The sequence below is a fragment of the Hippopotamus amphibius genome, chromosome 9, assembly GCF_030028045.1.
Source record: "Hippopotamus amphibius kiboko isolate mHipAmp2 chromosome 9, mHipAmp2.hap2, whole genome shotgun sequence".
Lineage (NCBI taxonomy): Eukaryota > Metazoa > Chordata > Mammalia > Artiodactyla > Hippopotamidae > Hippopotamus > Hippopotamus amphibius.
Window position 1 is genome coordinate 13,620,542 of NC_080194.1, and position 22,189 is coordinate 13,642,730.

At 36.3% G+C, this 22,189-nt stretch overlaps 1 protein-coding gene across 1 annotated transcript in view; it reads left to right on the plus strand.

Moving 5' to 3' along the window:
* CCDC73 (coiled-coil domain containing 73) overlaps positions 1–22,189 on the plus strand; it is a 103,865-nt gene that overhangs the window by 30,250 nt on the left and 51,426 nt on the right. Inside the window, 1 exon segment of the mRNA XM_057749219.1 lies at positions 21,819–21,857. Within this exon segment, the coding sequence (XP_057605202.1) occupies positions 21,819–21,857 (39 nt within the window).

Consider the following 22,189-nt stretch of genomic DNA (forward strand, 5'->3'; position numbering starts at 1 on the left):
AAGTGTTCCCTGTTCCGTATTTTGGGAGGCTTTGAGAAGGATTTGTATTCAATCTTCTTCATATGTTTGGTAGAACTCTTCCATGAAGCCATCTAGTCCTGGGCTTTTCTTTGTTGGGAGGTTCTAAATTACCAATTCAGTATCCTCATTTGCTATTGGTATGTTCACACTTTTTAGTTCCTCCATCTTCAGTTTTGGTAGGTTGTATGTTTCTAGGAATTTATCCATTACTTTTTTTTTTTTTTTAATTTTTTAATTAATTTATTATTTTTGGGGGGGTACACCAAGTTCAATCATCTGTTTTTATACACATATCCCCATATTCCCTCCCTCCCTCAACTTCCCCCCCACCCTCCCTCGAGTCCCCCCCACCCTCCCCATCCCAGTCCTCTAAGGCATCTTCCATCCTCAAGTTGGACTCCCTTTGTTATACAACAACTTCCCACTGGCTATCTATTTTACAGTTGGTAGTATATATATGTCTGTGCTACTCTCTCGCTTCATCTCAGCTTCCCATTCACCCCCCGCCCCCCCCAAACCTCAAGTTCTCCAGTCCATTCTCTGCATCTGCGTCCTTGTTCTTGTCACTGAGTTCACCAGTACCATTTTTAGATTCCGTACATGTGAGTTAGCATACAATATTTGTCTTTCTCTTTCTGACTTACTTCACTCTGTATGACAGACTCTAGGTCTATCCACCTCATTACATATAGCTCCATCTCATCCCTTTTTATAGCTGAGTAATATTCCATTGTATATATATGCCACATCTTCTTTATACATTCATTTGTTGATGGGCATTTAGGTTGCTTCCATGTCCTGGCTATTGTAAAGAGTGCTGCAATAAACATTATGGTACATGTTTCTTTTGGGATTATGGTTTTCTTTGGGTATATGCCCAGGAGTGGGATTACTGGATCATATGGTAGTTCTATTTGTAGTTTTTTAAGGAACCTCCAAATTGTTTTCCATAGTGGCTGTACCAACTTACATTCGCACCAACAGTGCAGGAGAGTTCCCTTTTCTCCACACCCTCTCCAACATTTGTGGTTTCCAGACTTTGTGATGATGGCCATTCTGATCGGTGTGAGGTGATACCTCATTGTGGCTTTGACTTGCATTTCTCTGATGATTAGTGATGTTGAGCATCTTTTCATGTGTTTGTTGTCCATCTGTATGTCTTCTTTAGAGAAATGTCTATTTAGGTCTTCCGCCCATTAGTGGATTGGGTTATTTGCTTTTTTGGTATTAAGCTTCATGAGCTGCTTGTATATTTTGGAGGTTAATCCTTTGTCCGTTGTTTCATAGGCAACTATTTTTTCCCATTTTGAGGGTTGCCTTCTAGTCTTGTTTATGGTTTCTTTCGCTGTGCAAAAGCTTTTAAGTTTCATGAGGTCCCATATGTTTATTCTTGATTTTATTTCCATGATTCTAGGAGGTGGGTCCAAAAGGATCTTGCTTTGATGGATGTCATAGAGCGTTCTGCCTATGTTTTCCTCTAGGAGTTTTATAGTGTCTGGCCTTACATGTAGGTCTTTAATCCATTTGGAGTTTATTTTTGTGTATGGTGTTAGGAAGTGTTCTAATTTCATTCTTTTACATGTTGCTGTCCAATTTTCCCAGCACCACTTATTGAAGAGGCTGTCTTTTTTCCGTTGTGTATTTGTGCCTCCTTTGTCAAAGATAAGGTGCCCATATGTATTTGGGCTTACTTCTGAGTTCTCTATTCTATTCCATTGATCTTCCTTTCTATTTTTGTGCCAGTACCATACTGTCTTGATCACTATGGCCTTGTAGTATAGTTTGAAGTCAGGAAGCCTGATTCCACCAACTCCATTTTTCCTTCTCAAGATTGCTTTGGCTATTTGGGGTCTTTTGCATTTCCATAAAAATTGTAAGATTTCTTGCTCTAGTTCTGTGAAAAATGCCATTGGTAATTTGATCAGGATTGCATTGAATCTGTAAATTGCTTTGGGTAGTACAGTCATTTCCACGATGTTGATTCTTCCAATCCAGGAACATGGTATGTCTCTCCATCTATTTGTGTCATCTTTGATTTCTTTCATCAATGTCTTAAAGTTTTCTGCATACAGATCTTTTGCCTCCTTAGGCAGGTTTATTCCTAGGTATTTTATTCTTTTTGTTGCAATGGTGAATGGGAGAGTTTCCTTAATTTCTCTTTCTGCTCTTTTGTTGTTCGTGTATAGGAATGCAAGAGATTTCTGTGCATTAATTTTGTATCCTGCTACTTTACTAAACTCATCAATGAGTGCTAGCAGTTTTCTGGTAGAGTCTTTAGGGTTTTCTATATATAATATCATGTCATCTGCAAAGAGTGACAATTTTACTTCTTCTTTTCCAATGTGTATTCCTTTTATTTCTTTTTCTTCTCTGATTGCTGTGGCTAACACTTCCAAAACTATGTTGAATAATAATTGTGAGAGTGGGCAACCTTGTCTTGTTCCTGTTCTTAGAGGAAATTCTTTCAGTTTTTCCCCATTGAGAACGATGTTGGCTTTTGATTTCTCATATATGGCTTTTATTATATTGAGGTAATTTCCTTCTATGCCCATTTTCTGGAGAGCTTTTATCATAAATGGATGTTGAACTTTGTCAAAAGCTTTTTCTGCATCTATTGAGATGATCATATGGTTTTTATCCTTCAGTTTGTTGATATGATGTATCACATTGATTGATTTGTGTATATTGAAGAATCCTTGCATCCCAGGGATAAACCCCACTTGATCATGGTGTATGAGTTTTTTAATGTGCTGTTGCAGTCTGTTAGCTAGTATTTTGTTGAGGATTTTTGCATCTAAATTCATCAGTGATATTGGTCTGTAATTTTCTTTTTTTGTGACATCTTTGCCTGGTTTTGGTATCAGGGTGATGGTGGCCTCATAGAATGAGTTTGGGAGTGTTCCCCCTTCTGCAATATTTTGGAAGAGTTTGAGAAGGATAGGTGTTAACTCTTCTCGAAATGTTTGATAGAATTCGCCCGTGAATCCATCTGGTCCTGGGCTTTTGTGTGTTGGGAGATTTTTAATCACTGCCTGAATTTCCATACTTGTGATTGGTCTGTTCATAGTTTCTATTTCTTTCTGGTTCAGTCTTGGAAGATTGTATTTTTCTAAGAATGTATCCATTTCTTCCAGGTTATCCAATTGATTGGCATATAGTTGCTTGTAGTAGTCTCTCATGATGTTTTGTATTTCTGAGGTGTCCGTTGTGACTTCTCCTTTTTCATTTCTAATTCTGTTGATTTGCATCTCCTCCCTTTTTTTCTTGATGAGTCTGGCTAATGGTTTATCAATTTTGTTAATCTTCTCAAAGAACCAGCTTTTAGTTTTATTAATTTTTGCTATGGCTTCCTTCCTTTCTTTTTCATTTATTTCTGCTCTGATCTTTATGATTTCTTTCCTTCTGCTCACTTTGGGGTTTCTTTGTTCTTCTTTCTCTAGTTGTTTTAGGTGTAAGGTTAGGTTGTTTATTCGCTCATTTTCTTGTTTCTTAAGGTAGGACTGTATTGTTATAAACTTCCCTCTTAGAACTGCTTTTGCTGCGTCCCATAGGTTTTGGGTTGTTGTGTTTTGATTGCCGTTTGTTTCTAGATATTTTTTGATTTCCTCTTTGATTTCTTTAGTGATTTCTTGGTTGTTTAATAGTGAATTGTTTAGCCTCCATGTGTTTGTATTTTTTGCAGTTTTTTTCCTGTAATTGATATCTAGCCTCATGGCATTGTGGTCTGAGAAGATGCTTGATATTATTTCAGTTTTCTTGAATTTGCTGAGGTTTGATTTGTGACCCAAGATGTGATCTATGCTGGAAAATGTTCCGTGTGCACTTGAGAAGAAGGTGTATTCTGTCATTTTTGGATGGAATGTCCTATAAATATCAGTTAAGTCAAGATGGTCTAATGTGTCATTTAAAGCTTGTGTGTCTTTATTTATTTTCTGTTTAGATGATCTGTCCATTGATGTAAGTGGGGTGTTCAAGTCTCCCACTATGATTGTGTTACTGTCGATGTCCCCTTTTATAGCTGTTAGCATTTGCCTTATGTATTGAGGTGCTCCTATATTGGGGGCATAGATATTTACCATTGTGATATGTTCTTCTTGAATGGATCCCTTGATCATTATGTAGTGTCCTTCCTTGTCTCTTTTAATAGTCTTTACTTTCAAGTCTAATTTGTCTGATATGAGTATTGCTACTCCAGCTTGGTTTGTATTTGTAGGTGTTTTCCTTTTCTTGTGTGTCCTACTTAGAGAAGTTTCTTTAGCACTTGTTGTAAGGCTGGTTTGGTGGTGCTGAATTCTCTTAACTTTTGCTTGTTTGTAAAGCTTTTGATTTCTCCCTCAAATCTGAATGAGATTCTTGCTGGGTAGAGTATTCTTGGCTGTAGGTTTCTCTCTTTCAGGACTTTCAGTATATCCTGCCATTCCCTTCTGGCCTGCAGAGTTTCTGTAGAAAGGTCAGCTGTTATCCTTATGGGTTTTCCCTTGTATGTTGTTTGTTGCTTTTCTCTTGCTGCTTTTAATAGTTTTTCTTTGTGTTTAATTGTCGTTAGTTTGATTAATATGTGTCTTGGTGTATTTCTCCTTGGGTTTATTCTGTATGGGACTCTCTGTGCTTCTTGGACTTGGTGAATTATTTCCTTTCCCATGTTGGGGAAATTTTCCACTATAACCTCTTCAAATATTTTCTCAGACCCTTTCTTGTTTTCTTCTTCTTCTGGGATGCCTATCATTCGAATGTTGGTATGCTTAATGTTATCACTGAGGTCTCTGCGGCTGTCTTCTAGTCTTTTTATTTTTTTTTCTTTTTCCTGCTCTGTGGCGTTTATTTCCCCCATTCTATCTTCCAACTCACTTATTCATTCTTCTGCCTCAGTCATTCTGCTGGTTATAGCATCTAGCGTATTTTTTTTTTTTTGGGGGGGTACACCAGGTTCAATCAACTGTTTTTATACACATATCCCCATATTCCCTCCCTTCCTTGACGCCCCCCCTCTCGAGTCCCCCCCACTCTCCCTGCCCCAGTCCTCTAAGGCATCTTCCATCCTCGAGTTGGACTCCCTTTGTTATACAACAACTTCCCACTGACTATTTTACAGTTGGTAGTATATATATGTCTGTGCTACTCTCTCGCTTCGTCTCAGTTTCCCATTCACCCCCCGCCCCCTTCCATACCTCGAGTTCTCCAGTCCATTCTCTGTATCTGCTTCCTTGTTCTTGTCACTGAGTTCATCAGTACCATTTTTAGATTCCGTATATGTGAGTTAGCATACAATATTTGTCCTTCTCTTTCTGACTTACTTCACTATGTATGACAGATTGTAGTTCTATCCACCTCATTACATATAGCTCCATCTCATCCCTTTTTATAGCTGAGTAATATTCCATTGTATATATATGCCACATCTTCTGTATCCATTCATTTGTTGATGGGCATTTAGGTTGCTTCCATGTCCTGGCTATTGTAAAGAGTGCTGCAATAAACATTATGGTACAAGTTTCTTTTGGGATTATGGTTTTCTTTGGGTATATGCCCAGGAGTGGGATTACTGGATCATATGGTAGTTCTATTTGTAGTTTTTTAAGGAACCTCCAAATTGTTTTCCATAGTGGCTGTACCAACTTACATTCGCACCAACAGTACAGGAGAGTTCCCTTTTCTCCACACCCTCTCCAACATTTGTGGTTTCCAGACTTTGTGATGATGGCCATTCTGATTGGTGTGAGGTGATACCTCATTGTGGCTTTGACTTGCATTTCTCTGATGATGAGTGATGTTGAGCATCTTTTCATGTGTTTGTTGTCCATCTGTATGTCTTCTTTGGAGAAATGTCTATTTAGGTCTTCTGCCCATTTGTGGATTGGGTTATTTGCTTTTTTGCAATTAAGCTGCATGAGCTGCTTGTATATTTTGGAGGTTAATCCTTTGTCCGTTGTTTCATAGGCAATTATTTTTTCCCATTCTGAGGGTTGCCTTTTAGTCTTGTTTATGGTTTCTTTTGCTGTGCAAAAGCTTTTAAGTTTCATGAGGTCCCATTTGTTTATTCTTGATTTTATTTCCATGATTCTAGGAGGTGGGTCAAAAAGGATGTTGCTTTGATGGATGTCATAGAGTGTTCTGCCTATGTTTTCCTCTAGGAGTTTGATAGTGTCTGGCCTTACATGTAGGTCTTTAATCCATTTGGAGTTTATTTTTGTGTATGGTGTTAGGAAGTGTTCTAATTTCATTTTTTTACATGTTGCTGTCCAATTTTCTCAGCACCACTTATTGAAGAGGCTGTCTTTTTTCCATTGTATACTCGTGCCTCCTTTGTCAAAGATAAGGTGCCCATATGTGTTTGGGCTTACTTCTGAGTTCTCTATTCTAGTCCATTGATCTTCCTTTCTATTTTTGTGCCAGTACCATACTGTCTTGATCACTATGACCTTGTAGTATAGTTTGAAGTCAGGAAGCCTGATTCCACCAACTCCATTTTTCCTTCTCAAGATTGCTTTGGCTATTCGGGGTCTTTTGCGTTTCCATACAAATCGTAAGATTTCTTGCTCTAGTTCTGTGAAAAATGCCATTGGTAATTTGATCGGGATTGCATTGAATCTGTAAATTGCTTTGGGTAGTACAGTCATTTTCACGATGTTGATTCTTCCAATCCAGGAACATGGTATGTCCCTCCATCTGTTTGTGTCATCTTTGATTTCTTTCATCAATGTCTTAAAGTTTTCTGCATACAGATCTTTTGCCTCCTTAGGCAGGTTTATTCCTAGGTATTTTATTCTTTTTGTTGCAATGGTGAATGGGAGAGTTTCCTTAATTTCTCTTTCTGCTCTTCCGTTGTTCGTGTATAGGAATGCAAGAGATTTCTGTGCATTAATTTTGTATCCTGCTACTTTACTAAACTCATCAATGAGTGCTAGCAGTTTTCTGGTAGCGTCTTTAGGGTTTTCTATATATAATATCATGTCATCTGCAAAGAGTGACAATTTTACTTCTTCTTTTCCAATGTGTATTCCTTTTATTTCTTTTTCTTCTCTGATTGCTGTGGCTAACACTTCCAAAACTATGTTGAATAACAGTGGTGAGAGTGGACACCCTTGTCTTGTTCCTGTTCTTAGAGGGAATTCTTCCAGTTTTTCTCCATTGAGAACAATGTTGGCTTTTGGTTTGTCATATATGGCTTTTATTATGTTGAGGTAATTTCCTTCTATGCCCATTTTCTGGAGAGCTTTTATCATAAATGGATGTTGAACTTTGTCAAAAGCATTTTCTGCATCTATTGAAATGATCATATGGTTTTTATCCTTCAATTTGTTGATATGATGTATCACGTTGATTGATTTGCGTATATTGAAGAATCCTTGCATCCCAGGGATAAACCCCACTTGATCGTGGTGTATGATTTTTTTAATGTGCTGTTGCAGTCTGTTAGCTGGTATTTTGTTGAGGATTTTTGCATCTATATTCATCAGTGATATTGGTCTGTAGTTTTCTTTTTTTGTGACCTCTTTGCCTGGTTTTGGTATCAGGGTGATGGTAGCCTCGTAGAATGAGTTTGGGAGTGTTCCGCCTTCTGCAATATTTTGGAAGAGTTTGAGAAGGATAGGTGTTAACTCTTCTTGAAATGTTTGATAGAATTCACCTGTGAATCCATCTGGTCCTGGGCTTTTGTGTGTTGGGAGATTTTTAATCACTGCCTCAATTTCCGTACTTGTGATTGGTCTGTTCATGGTTTCTATTTCTTTCTGGTTCAGTCTTGGAAGATTGTATTTTTCTAAGAATGTATCCATTTCTTCCAGGTTATCCAATTGATTGGCATATAGTTGCTTGTAGTAGTCTCTCATGATATTTTGTATTTCTGAGGTGTCCGTTGTGACTTCTCCTTTTTCATTTCTAATTCTGTTGATTTGCATCTTCTCCCTTTTTTTCTTGATGAGTCTGGCTAATGGTTTATCAATTTTGTTAATCTTCTCAAAGAACCAGCTTTTAGTTTCATTTATTTTTCTTATGGTTTCCTTCCTTTCTTTTTCATTTATTTCTGCTCTGATCTTTATGATTTCTTTCCTTCTGCTCACTTTGGGGTTTCTTTGTTCTTCTTTCTCTAGTTGTTTTAGGTGTAAGGTTAGGTTGTTTATTCGCTCATTTTCTTGTTTCTTAAGGTAGGACCGTATTGCTATAAACTTCCCTCTTAGAACTGCTTTTGCTGCGTCCCATAGGTTTTGGGTTGTTGTGTTTTCGTTGTCATTTGTTTCTAGATATTTTTTGATTTCCTCTTTGATTTCTGTAGTGATTCCTTGGTTGTTTAAGAGTGAATTGTTTAGCCTCCATGTGTTTGTATTTTTTGCAGTTTTTTTCCTGTAATTGATGTCTAGTCTCATGGCGTTGTGGTCTGAGAAGATGCTTGATATGATTTCAATTTTCTTGAATTTGCTGAGGTTTGATTTGTGACCCAAGATGTGATCTATGCTGGAAAATGTTCCGTGTGCACTTGAGAAGAAAGTGTATTCTGTCATTTTTGGATGGAATGTACTATAAATATCCATTAAGTCGAGATGGTCTAATGTGTCATTTAAAGCTTGTGTGTCTTTATTTATTTTCTGTTTGGATGATCTGTCCATTGATGTAAGTGGGGTGTTCAAGTCTCCCACTATTATTGTGTTACTGTTGATGTCCCCTTTTATAGCTGTTAGCATTTGCCTTATGTATTGAGGTGCTCCTATATTGGGGGCATAGATATTTACCATTGTGATATGTTCTTCTTGGATGGATCCCTTGATCATTATGTAGTGTCCTTCCTTGTCTCTTTTAATAGTCTTTACTTTCAAGTCTAATTTGTCTGATATGAGTATTGCTACTCCAGCTTTCTTTTGTCTTCCATTGGCATGGAATATCTTTTTCCATCCCTTCACTTTCAGTCTATATGTATCCCTTGGTCTGAAGTGGGTTTCTTGTAGGCAGCATATAGAAGGGTCTTATTTTTGTATCCATTCAGCCAGTCTGTGTCTTTTGGTTGGAGCATTTAATCCATTTACATTTAAAGTGATTATTGACATGTGTGTTCCAATTACCATTTTCTTAATTGTTTTGGGTTTGTATTTGTAGGTGTTTTCCTTTTCTTGTGTTTCCTACTTAGAGAAGTTCCTTTAGCACTTGTTGTAGGGCTGGTTTGGTGGTGCTGAATTCTCTTAACTTTTGCTTGTCTGGAAAGCTTTTGATTTCTCCCTCAAATCTGAATGAGATTCTTGCTGGGTAGAGTATTCTTGGCTGTAGGTTTCTCTCTTTCAGGACTTTCAGTATATCCTGCCATTCCCTTCTGGCCTGCAGAGTTTCTGTAGAAAGGTCAGCTGTTATCCTTATGGGTTTTCCCTTATATGTTGTTTGTTGCTTTTCTCTTGCTGCTTTTAATAGTTTTTCTTTGTGTTTAATTGTCGTTAGTTTGATTAATATGTGTCTTGATGTATTTCTCCTTGGGTTTATTCTGTATGGGACTCTCTGTGCTTCTTGGACTTGGTGAATTATTTCCTTTCCCATGTTGGGGAAGTTTTCCACTATAACCTCTTCAAATATTTTCTCAGACCCTTTCTTGTTTTCTTCTTCTTCTGGGATGCCTATAATTCGAATGTTGGTTCGTTTAAGGTTATCACTGAGGTCTCTGCGGCTGTCTTCTAGTCTTTTTATTTTTTTTTCTTTTTCCTGCTCTGTGGCGTTTATTTCTCCCATTCTATCTTCCAACTCACTTATTCGTTCTTCTGCCTCAGTCATTCTGCTGGTTATAGCATCTAGAGTATTTTTAATTTCAGTTATTTTGTTATCCATTGCTGTTTGTTTTTCTGAGTTCTTATGAACTGTTTCTTGTACTTTCTCTATTTTGTTATTGAGATTTTGTATCATTTTTACTATCATTACTCTAAATTCTTTTTCAGGCATTTTTCCTATTTCCTCCTCATTTATTTGGTCTTGTGGGTTTTTTTCCTGCTCCTTTGCCTGCATGGGGTTTCTTTGTTTCCCCATGGTTGTCCAAACTTTTGGGGTTGCTTGTCCTGGCAATAGAGGTGTTTATAGAAGACTGTCCAAGCCTCAGACTAATGTCCAAGTATTGTATTAAACAAATACTAAGTCTAGGAAACACATACGTGTATAAGACACACAATTACTGAATCCATTAGGACGTAAGGCTCTGGAAAGACCTGACAGAACCCCAGTGTGCTATCAGATATTCAAAGAGAAACCCAACAGAAATTGACAACTGAAACAGAACAAGTCAGAGACAAAGGCAAAAGCAAGCAAAGAAACAAATAACACCTTACACATACAAACACTAATCCAGGGAGATTTTGTAAGGTAGGATCACATATAGAAAAGAGCTAGAGTACCACCAGACAGAATGGAGGGTCTCAGAATGAAATTAGACAATTGTACTAAGAACTAAGATAAAGACAAAAACCTAATATTAAATACCAAGGTGGTGCGGCATCTGGAGAATAGAGCAAGGAGTCTGAGCAGATCCATAGTATTGCCTATAAGTATGTTAAGATAAAATAAACTTAAAATGGCTGGAAGAAAGGGGAACAGAAGAGCATAGTGTGGTTGGAAATATGCAAATAAAAAAAAAGGAATAGAAATGTATAAAAGATAGGGATGAAAGGAAAGTATGAGATATATTGTCCGTACTACCAAAAACTTAGCTAGATATAGAAGTATATAAAAAGGCAAAAAAATGAAAATAGAATAAAAAATATCATTAAAAAAATTATGTTATAAAACTTGTAGATCCCTTAGGTCTAAGATCGTAATAAATAAGGGGAAAAAAAAGAGAAAAAAAAAATCCAGAACTGATCCAAGAATGGACCAGTTCAATGGGATTGATACTAATATTTCTGTTTCCTTAGAGTCTCAGCTGTAAGTGTCCTTCTACTCGCCTTGGATTCTTTTGCATTATTCTGTGACCAGCAGAGGTTCGTTTATTGTTCGTCTGTATGCGTTGGTGTGTGGGGAGGGAGAGGGTACAATAGTGGCTCCTTCCCCTGGGAGTGAGTGAGCAGTGGCGCACTGTTGTTTCAGTCGGGCTTGGAGGTGCCTGTTGCAGAGGGGCGCCGGTGGCTCAGGTGTAAACAGAAAGTCTCAGAGTTGGGCCTTTCTCGGGTTTTTGTTTGTTTGTTTTCTTCGCAGCCTCCCTGCTTTCGGTGTTCCAAGGGGTTTTAATCTAGCCCTGCCCGAGTGCCTGAGGGTCCTTGTTATCCCTGAGCGCCTTAGGTGGCCCACAGGGTGTCTTTCCACTGTCCGCTGCAGGCGCTGAAAGAGAGAGAGAGTCTATGCCCGTGGCTCCTCCCCGCCACCCGCGAGCCTGCAGCAACCAGCCACCATCATGGCCGGGCAGCTCTCAGGGACAGGCACTCCTCACCACAGACCTCTTCCCTCCTGTCCTCTCGGTCCATCACCTTACTGGCAACAATGTTTCTCACCCTGAACCAGCTCTCCGGTTCCCACACTCCCACTCCCAAACCCTCTGTTCAGCTGTGGATTGATGTCTCGGTCCAGGAACGCTGAGCTGCGGTGCGGACCCTCCGTATGTTTCTCTCTCCCTCCTGTCTGCCACGGCTCCGCCACTTCACCCTCTTTGAGCCGTCGTAGATGCCTCCCTACCAGTTATGTCGGGATCCTTGTGGTCTTTTCTGGTGTCCGAGGCCGTCTGCTGGTGTTCAGCTGGTTCTCTGTGGGAATTATTGTGTCCTTCGGTGCATTCCCAATGCATCTGTGGAGAGGGATGCATTCCACGTCCCTCTACTTTGCCGCCATCTTTTTCTCTCCGCATTACTTCTAATGGAAGATGCCGGCATGTAATTGTTCATAAGTCTCTTATAATTCTTTTTATTTCTGAGGCATCCATTGTAATGTCTCCTTTTGTTTTCTGATTTTGTTTGTTTGACTCTTCTGTCTTTTTCTTAGTTTAGCTAACAGTTTGTCAATTTTGCTTATTCTTCCAAAAACACGAACTCTTAATTTTGTTGATTTTTTTCTATTGTTTTTCTATTGGCTATTTGATTTATTTCTGTTCTGATCTCTATTATTTTCTTCCTTCTGCTGATTTTGGCCTAGTTCTTCTTTTTCTAGTTGCTTGAGATGTATAGTTAGGTTGTTTATTTGAGGTTTTTTTTTTTAATGTAGGCATTTATCATTATGAAATCTCCTGTTAGTATTGCTTTTGGTGCATCCCGTAAGTATTAATATGTTGTGTTATCGCTTTTGTTTTGTCTTGAGATGCTTTTTAAATTCTCCTTTTTTTAAAATATAATGAATGTTCAAGAGTGTGTTGTTTAGTTTCCATGTATTTGTGAATTTTCCTGTTTTCTTACTGTTAATGATTTCTAATTTTATTCCACTGTGTTTAGAAAAGATACTTGGAATGATTTTGATCGTCTCAAATTTGAGACTTTTTTTGTGACCTGTCACATAAAAGTTGACTTTTCTGTGATATACCATATGATAGAAATATGATCTATCCTGGAGAATGTTCTATGTGTGCTTGAGAAGAACGTGTATTCTTCTTCTATTAAGTGGAAAGTCCTATATATGTCTGTTAGGTCCATTTGATCTACAGTGATGTTCAAATCAACTGTTTCTTTATTGATTTTCTGTCTGAATATTCTTCTATCCATTATGGAAAGTGAGGTATTGGAGTCTCCTACTATTATTGTATTTTTGTCAATTTCTCCCTGCAGATTTGTTGATATTTGCTTTGTATATTTAAGTGGCTCTAATGTGGGTGCATATATATTTATTATATCTTGCTGTTGAATTGACTCTTTAGAATTATATAATGACCTTCTTTGTCTCTAGAGACAGTTTTGACTTAAAGTTTATTTTATCTGATATAAGTTTAGCCAGCCTGCTTTCTTTTGGTTACTCTTTGGTATATCTGTTTCATCCTTTTACTTTCAGTCTTTGTGTGTCCTTAAATCTACAGTGAGTCTCTTACAGATATTATATCATTGGATTAAAAAAAAAATTCATTTAGCCCTCTATGCCTTTTTATTGGAGAGTTTAATCCATTTACATTTAAAGTAATTATTGATAGGTATGGAATTACTATTGTCATTCTGTTGATTGTTTTCTGTTTTAGTTGTTTTGTATATCTCTTCCTCTCTTGTTTTCTTTTGTTATTTGATTTTTTTTATAGTGATTTTGAAAATTTTTTCCCTTTATCTTTTGATGGTGTTCCATAAATCTTATGGGCTTTCTTCACCCTCTTTCATTCTTTTTTCTTTTCACTGGATAATTTTAAATGATCTATCTTTGAGTTCACTGTTTTTTTAATTCTGTTTGAGTGTGCTGTTGAAGCTCTCTATTACATTTTTCATTTCATTCATTGTGTTCGTCAGCTCTAGAATTTTTTTTGGTTCTTTCCTTATGACTTTTATCTCTATTGAACTTCTCACTTTATTCATGTAATATTTTCCTGATTTTGTTGAGTTTTCTATCTGTGTTTTCTTGTAGTTTGCTGAGCTGCTTTAAAACAATCATTTTGAATTCTTTGTCAGGTAGATAGACATATGATAGATCTCCAATTGTTTGGGATCAGTTACTGGAAATTTGTAATATTCCTTTGGTGGTGTCACATTTGCTTGATTTTTCGTGTTCCTTGTAGCCCTTTGTTGGTGTTTGTGCATTGAAGGAGCAGTGACCTCTTTCAGAGTTTTTGGACTAGCTCTGGTGGGTATAAATCTTGACCTACTGGTGGATGTGAGGTTGCTGGCTGGATGGCATATGTGGTGGTGCCAGGTGCAGTGCTGGGTCTAGCAGCTCTGGCTTGGTGGGGAGCAGTGGTGCCCCCATCTCCAAGAAAGGGCACAGTGTCCTCGGCTCCAGACAGCTCCATCAGCTCAGGTAGGTGTAGACATTAGCAAAGACTGTAAGGGTCCTTGGAGGTGAAGGCTGCTGGTGTCCATGGTAGTGATGAGAGCTGTTGACGTCCTTGGTGGTGAAGCCTACTGGTGTGTTCCTGCTCTCTCTCCTTTTCTCCCATTTGAGGGGAGTTGTGGCTGAGGGCATTTCTTTTAGTGCCAGGCTATGTGAATCTAGAGGATGGAATGACACAGGTGAAATTCTTCCTGTACTTTTATATTCAGACATTCTTGTTTTTTTGTGCTCTACTGGGTTGCTGCAGCTTCTTAATTGTACTCCAGAGCTCTTCCAGAACTATTTTCTTTTGTAGGTACTTGTCACATCATGTGGAGGGGGGATGGCTGGGACCTTCTGGTCTACCATCTTTCTGATATCACTCCCATGAATTCTTTATATTTCTCAGAAATAAACCTTGTTGTTTGTGTTCTGGGCTTCAGATGGTTTCTTCAGTTTGTCATTTTGTATTTTGATTTTGTTTGTTTGGCTTTTTGTTTAACATTTGCTATAAATTATTTATTTTTCTTTTATGGCTTTTGGAGTTTGTCATGGTTAGAAAGGCATTCACAACTACAAAGTTATAAAGAGGATTTGCCCATGTTTTCTTTTATTACATCTAAGTACTCAAATTTTAGATTAGATCTTTGATCATTTGAAGTTTATCTTTGTAACACAGTATGAGATGTGGATCTAAGTCTATATTTTTTCAGGTTGTTATTCAGTTGTCTTAACACTATTTAGATTCTACTCATTTGAGATATTAAGCAATTTTTATTTTGGATTTCTTTTGTTACTTTGATGTAACAAAGTGAGTAAAAATTAAGTACAACAAAATGCCAGTGAGCTCCAAGAAGAATGTTTCAACAAAAAGAAGGGCATGAATTCCGTGCCTCAGATTGGATGAATTAGAGGCTGGAAGATATTAGTGATGTAGTAAAGAATCCTTATATCTTGCTTCTTCAACAACAACAATAACAACAACAACAGCAGCAACAAAGCAGTAAGTGATTAGAAACTCCAGAGAAAACACATTACTATATAACTAAAGCATAAAGTAAATTAAAATTCGGGATGGTTTTGAGCAATTGATGGGTTAAAACAAGAGAAAAGATATTTAGGTCCTGACCCTAGTAAAATCATCCTTCATGTAGCACACTGGACCTATACAGAGGGAAATGTGATATTAACACCCTGTTGGGCTTTGCAGTAAACAATATCTACATTGATAATAATAACATAAACACTGTTGACTTCCATTTTTTAGAATTAACCTATAAGCAAAGCATGGAAGACTTAATTATGGTTACAGAACAAAACTTAGATGTTACTAACCTTGTTGATGAAAAAGTAAAGGTGTAGTGAGATGAAGTTGATGGTGATATCCAGAAATATTCTTTATAGTTCATGAAAAAGAAATAGAGATTTAAGGCTCCTATTTAAAGTTTATGTAGTTACACAGTTAACTGCTTCTTATCGTACCTCAGATATTCAGTTTAAAATGACCCCAGTAGGTAAACATTTTTCTTATTATTTAGAGAAGTTACAAAATTGTTTTTATAATCGAGTAAACAGAAATTACCATTATAGCTATTATAAAAGACTTTAATGTGTTTTCTTACATTATCTTGAACTAGGCATAACATACCTCTAATTTCTGGATAAATCTTGAAAAAAGTGTTACTTTTTTCTATTAAAATGTTAGTAAAGAAATATATCAATTTTGTTATAAGTGCTTTGTTCTTTTTTTAGCACTTTTTCTTAAATTGTTTCATTTGATACCACTCATGCATGTTTAATTATCTGGATAATGTAATGAGTATTTTCAAAGCAAAAGAAATTTCTTCATATGGCTGACCCTCTGTGCAAGAGATGTAAGGATTTGTTTTGCCTTGTTCAACCCATGACATAGTATAGGTGATGTATATGTTACTTTATGGTCAGCTGAACATGATATATGAACAGTGTAGAACAATGAAGAAACTTTGGTGTTTCCCCTCCAGGTTAAAGAAACAAAGTTTCTTTTTAATTGGGGATCTGCTATAAATTCATTAGGCAAAGGAAGTTTACAGCCTCTTAATATCATGTAGCAACCTCCCTCCTTCCTTACTTAGGTTGCTACTTTTTTCCTTTCATGAAGTTGTGCCTACCATGTGCTAGATACCAGGAATAAGAAATCAGTGCCTTCTCTTGAAAAGCTCATAGCCAAGCCACTCTACCTATTGAATTCTAAAACAAAATGAGTAGACACAAAACCATGACACACCTGGGTTCTTTGAATGTGTTTAGTTTCTATTTAAAGTAGTACCTTGTTACTTGATTTTAAAGGGATTAGTTAGAGCAGGGCAACCTGCTTGTATCTAAGTTACCTGACAGATTAAACTTTGTTTATGTAAACAGTATGCCTAAGGGCTAAATTTTGCTGAGTGTCCTGTAGATTTTAAGTAAATTATTTCTGCCTATTAAAGACTTGCTATTATACGTGATCCTGTGGTAGGACTCTTTGTCTTCCTGAGCTTCGATTTTCCTTTAGGTAAAATGAAGAAATTGAATTTCCCAAACCAGACCATTTTGTGAAGCAATAACATATCACATTGTCTACTCTAAATACATGAGTTAGGAAGTTTGGGAGAGATCCTTATTCAACTTCCCAGAAGAGGCATGATTAAGAGAGCATAGATAGAATGTGGTAAAAACTGGATTGGGAGTAATGGAATAGATAACCTCTAAGATTTTCAGCTCTAATGCTCTATGATATCATGTTACTGCACTAAATTTTAAACTTACTGAATTCATAAACTAAGACGTTAATTCCTCTCATAGAACTGAAGGTATATTTAATACATAATGTGTTACTTCTACTATTGAATCCTTATCTTATTAGGCCTTACCCATCCATAGTGATAAAAGGAAACTAAATTCCTGGAGCTTTGAGTTTCATTTATTCATAAGGAATTCTTATAGATAATTTTGTAGTTTGGAGAATCATAAACTTACAGAGGCATTAGAAATACGTTACAGAGAACTATTTTCCTGAATGATTTAAAAGTAATATGCCAGGGACTTCCCTAGTAATCCAGTGGGCTAAGACTCCATGCTCCCAGTGCAGGGGCCCTGGGTTTGATCCCTGTTCAGGGAACTAGATCCCACATGCCACAGCTAAGAGTTCCCATGCCGCAACTAAAAGATCCCACGTGTCACAATGAAGATCCTGCATGCTGCAGCTGAGACCCAACGCAGCCAAATAAATAAATAAATAAACATTTAAAAAATAAAATAAAAGTAATATGCCAATCTGATGCCCTATCACCCCAAATACTGTAATATCTCTTCTATAGTCAAGGACATTCTCCTACAAAATCATAACACAACCGTAAAATCAGGAAGTTAACATTGATGTATAATTGTAATCTAATTCTCATGCCTCATTCAGGTTTCACCAATTGTCATAGCAAAAGGATCCCATTTAGAATCTTACATTGCATTTAGTTTTCGTGTCTCATTGATCTCTTTCAGTCTGGAACAGTTCCCCAGCCTTTGTATGATTTTTATGCCTTTGAAACTATTGAAGATCACAGACTAGTTATTTTGTAGAATGTCCCTCAATTTGTTTGTTTTTTTAATTGAAGTGTAGTTGATTTGCAGTGTTGTGTCACTATCCCTCAATTTTTATTTGTATGATATTTCCTCATGAATAGAGTTAGTTTATGCATTTTTGGCAGAAATATTACAGAAATAAGGCCTTATTCCTATAATTGAATCCTGCCTTATTCCTATAATTGAATCCTATCAGATAACTGATGATTTTAGTTTGTCATATTATTGGTGATGTTCAGTTTGATCATTTGATTAAGGTGGTATCTGAAAAGTTTCTCCACTGGAAAGTTACCCTTTTCCCCTTTCTAATCTGAGTATTTTATAGGCAGGTACTTTGAATAGAAATGTTCTATTTCTCACCAAACATTTAATTGATTAATTAATATCCGTTTAGACTCATAGTTTCTTTTTTTAAATTTTATTTTTATTTATTTATTTTTTTAATCATCTGTTTTTATACACATATCCCCGTATTCCCTCCCTTCCTTGACTCCCCTCCTCGAGTCCCCCCCACCCTCCCCGCCCCAGTCCTCTAAGGCATCATAGTTTCTTATTTTATTCAATGGATTAAAATCTGTGACTCTCATTATTTATTTTGATGCTCAAATTATCATTAGTTTGGCCAGTAGGAGTCCATTCTTGCTGATTTTTTAGTCTTTTGGACATGTCTTTATCATTCTTTCAGCGTTTTCCTGCTCTCAGGTAAAAACAAAATGTTCTGGGATCACATTGTAGTTTATCTAACCTTGCCCTGGAATAAAACATTTCTCCACATTGCCCTGGTTCCTTTTAGTGGAATGGAATGTAGACACCCAGATCTGGGCACTCTTACACTCACTACTATTGGGGTATCACTGGTCTCAGACCCTCTCAGTGGACAGAGCTAGGGAATTTATGTATGTATTTATATACACACAAGTATATAAACCACACATTTATAAGTATGTTTGTTTCTCTATCAGTCTATATATGTCAAAAACTATGAATTCACATGATTTCTAATTCCAATCCAAAACCACAAGGTTAATTTTATTTCCCTTCCATATTTATATATTTCTTTTCTGTTACAGTAAGAAATATAACTTTCTTTATTCTTAATATATTTACTTATTTGATAAATTACCCTGTATGTGACCAGGCCACCATTCTGCTACTCTTTCTTAATGTGGATGCCCTCTTTTCCCTGCTTCAACTCTGACACCTGGGTTGCCCTTTTTTAGCTCTGCCTACTAAGCACCCTACTCAGCTTTTGACTCCCCACAGTAGCCATTCAGGCCTGATAACCCTGTTCTGGAATGCTGCCACCACGACCCCTTCACCTCTTCCCTACCTAATGAACTTGGGACTGAATTGTTCAGGAAGGGGAGGGGTTAAATATTTTTAACACAGGATTTAAAGGACTTTATTCCCAAGTAACAGAAATCCAATTAATGGAAATTTAATGGGAAAATAGATTTGCTCTAAACAAATGTACTTTACAGGCAGCTTTTCATAAAATTTTCCATAAAGTGAGGGAGAACTGTAACTAGGAAAACATTTGTACTTTTTCTTTGAAATTGCTTTCTATTGTTAACACACTAATTAGTGTTACATAGATTTGTTCCAGTATTAGAAATAGGCCTATATCTGATATTATAAACCAGTTTTATGTGATTTCAGAATGAAAAATCATTATCTAGAACATCTATAAAAAGATTTCATGTCAATCTAGTTATATTACTTTCAAATTTGACTTATTTGGCATAGGAATGCAGCTACATTGTAGTTTTTTAAGTTGAGAAGTGCTCTAGAGATGTTGATAAAATAGAGCTGTGAATCATGGTTCAGAAAGAATAAAATGCAGAGATATTGATGTTTAAAGAATAGTGACCTAAAAGAATTTGGTATCAGTTTTATCTTTGGCTAATTGTAGCTGTATTAGTGAGCGTTCACCAGCAAAATGGAAACTAACTATGTATCTATAGAGAGAGATTGATTGATTGATTGATTGATTGATTGATTGATTATGAGGAATTGGCTCACACAATCACACAGGTATGGAGACAGGGAAGTACAATGATCTGTTTGCAAGCTGGAGATTCTGGAAAGCTGGAGGTATAATTCCAGTCTGAGTCCCATGGCCAGTCTTTTTTTCCCTCTTATTTTTCTCAATGACCTCTACCTTTTTACTTTTCTTTTGTCTGTATGCCTTAAAAATGCTCTGATCTCATCCAGTCTCATTTCTTTAAAATGAGATCTACATGCAAAGGGCTTCCAGTGTATATCTCCAGCCCCACCTCCAGCCAGGATTGACTATTGGATGTCTAAAAGACATCTCAAACTTGACGTGTCCAAAACTCAGTTCCTAAAATTTGCTCCCTCTGAAAACTAACTTATTTGTCTTTTCCTTTTTTGTTAATTACAACTCCCTTCTTCCTGTTGCAGATTTTTTTCAGCTTTTCCCTCAGAGTATATCCAGAATCCGACCACTTACTGTATCTATTGCTAACACCCTGGGCCTCTTTCATCATCCTCTTTCATCTCAATTGCAGTAGTTTATTGTTTTTCCTGCTTCCACTTCTGTTCTCCTTCAGTTTTAATATAACAGTTAGAGTGATCATTTTAAGGAGTAAGTCAGGCTATGTCACATTTGTGCTTAGAACTCTTCAGTGGCTTCCTGTCTCATTCGGAGTAAATCATTATCATTTGGCCCTACCCCCTCTCCTCCTCTTCTCTGAACTCATCTTTTGCGGTTCTTCCTCTTGCTTACTAAACTTCCCAGCCACATTGGCTTCTTTGTTGTTCTTTGAACACACAAGACATTTTCCCACTGTAGGGCCTTTGCACTTGCTGGAATACTCTTCTTTACTTTCTATCGAGTCTTTGCTCAAAAGTTGCCGTCTCAGAAAGGACTTTCCTGGCCATCCTGTGTAATCCCCTTCCCTGATTTATTATTTGTCTTTAGCGCTTATCAGTATCTAATAGAACCATATATTTTAACTTGTTTATATTGCTTATTATCTACGTTCCCCAGAATTTACCTGGACAGGATTTTTTGGTCCAATGCTATATCCCCAGTGTCTACATTAGTGCTTTACTTACAGTAAGCATTCAATATTTGTTGAAGAAATGAATCACACATAACTCATTCCACCAAAATGAAATAAAGTTACTAGCTTGTTCAAAGCAGTATGCTAAAAAATTTATTTCATAAGAAATGTGAATTAATGACCTTTGCTTAAATTTTAACAAATATTAGTGAATTTAGTAAATAAGCACTCACACATGGCTAGTTGGAGTTTAACTTGGTCTACCATTCTAGAGGACTGCATGTGTGATAACAATTGTTAAGTCTATAAAAATGAACACGTCTTAGGAGTTCTGCTTCTTGAAATTTATTTTGCTAAAATGAAAAACTACAGAATTTTCTTGGTACAGCATGTTTATTCCAGAATTCTTTCATAGAACTGAAAACTGGGTAAATCTACAAAAGTGAGAGTGATTTGATAAACTACAGTATAAAGTTAACAGTGGAATACTGTGTAGCCATTAAAAACTTGTAGATTAATTTGTAATATAAAAATGTTTGCTATATATTAAGTAAAAATAGGTTACAAAATAGTACACATATTATTATTCTACCCTCATACTGTGTAGCCATTAAAAACTTGTAGATTAATTTGTAATATAAAAATGTTTGCTATATATTAAGTAAAACTAGGTTACAAAATAGTACACATATTATTATTCTACCCTCCACTGACTCTCTTTTAAAGTCTGAATATGTGGGGAAATGTCTGAAAATACCTTGGTATTAATGATTGTTATCTCTGGGTGGTGAGATGGTTTGCTTAAGATAATGTTTTTCCATTGTGCTTATCTATTTTGTCAAAATTTTTTCAACGAAGAGCCAATATTAAGTATCAAACTCTCCTAAACTTCTCTTGCTTTCCTTCTTGCTTTATTTTTCTTCACAGTAATTGTCACTCTCTAACTTCTATACTTTTTACTTATATTTTATTGCCTGTCTGTCACCACCCCCACTAGACAGAAAGCTTATTACGGGCAGGGACTTTGTTTTGTTCACTGTGGCATCCCAGGGTCCTAGGAAAATGGCTGGCATATAGTAGGTGCTCCATAAATATGTGTTGAATAAATAAATATATTGTTTTTATTATAAGGAATAAAGTTATGGTAAATAACATTTTGAAAAAATGTCACTGGAAAAAAGTGCATAGAAGATAAACATCACATTATATAACATACAATTTTAATATCAGAAGGAATTTATAACAAATAACTAAAAAGTTTTAATGAGATTTTTTTCCCCTTTTTTCAAGGTTTCTAAATATTCTTTACAGAAGAAAGTGAGTGAAATGGTAAGGAAATTTCAAAATATACACCCACCCCAGATTAGTACATAATGTGCACAGTATTTTTGTCAACATTAATGTGACATTTATAGTGAAAAAAAAAAGTTGAAACTGGATATTAATGTCCCCTTTACAGGACTGAATTACAGATATAGCTTAAATGAATTTATTTCAGAAATTTATTTCCAGATTACATAGTGTTTACGTATTACAAAATAAATTTAATACAGTTTCAAATTATTGATAGAGGTCTTATATGAAAATTGAACAATAAAGAAGTGAAAACAACAGAGCACTGAAACCCCTTACTTTAATGATATCTTTTCTAGGTATTTGTG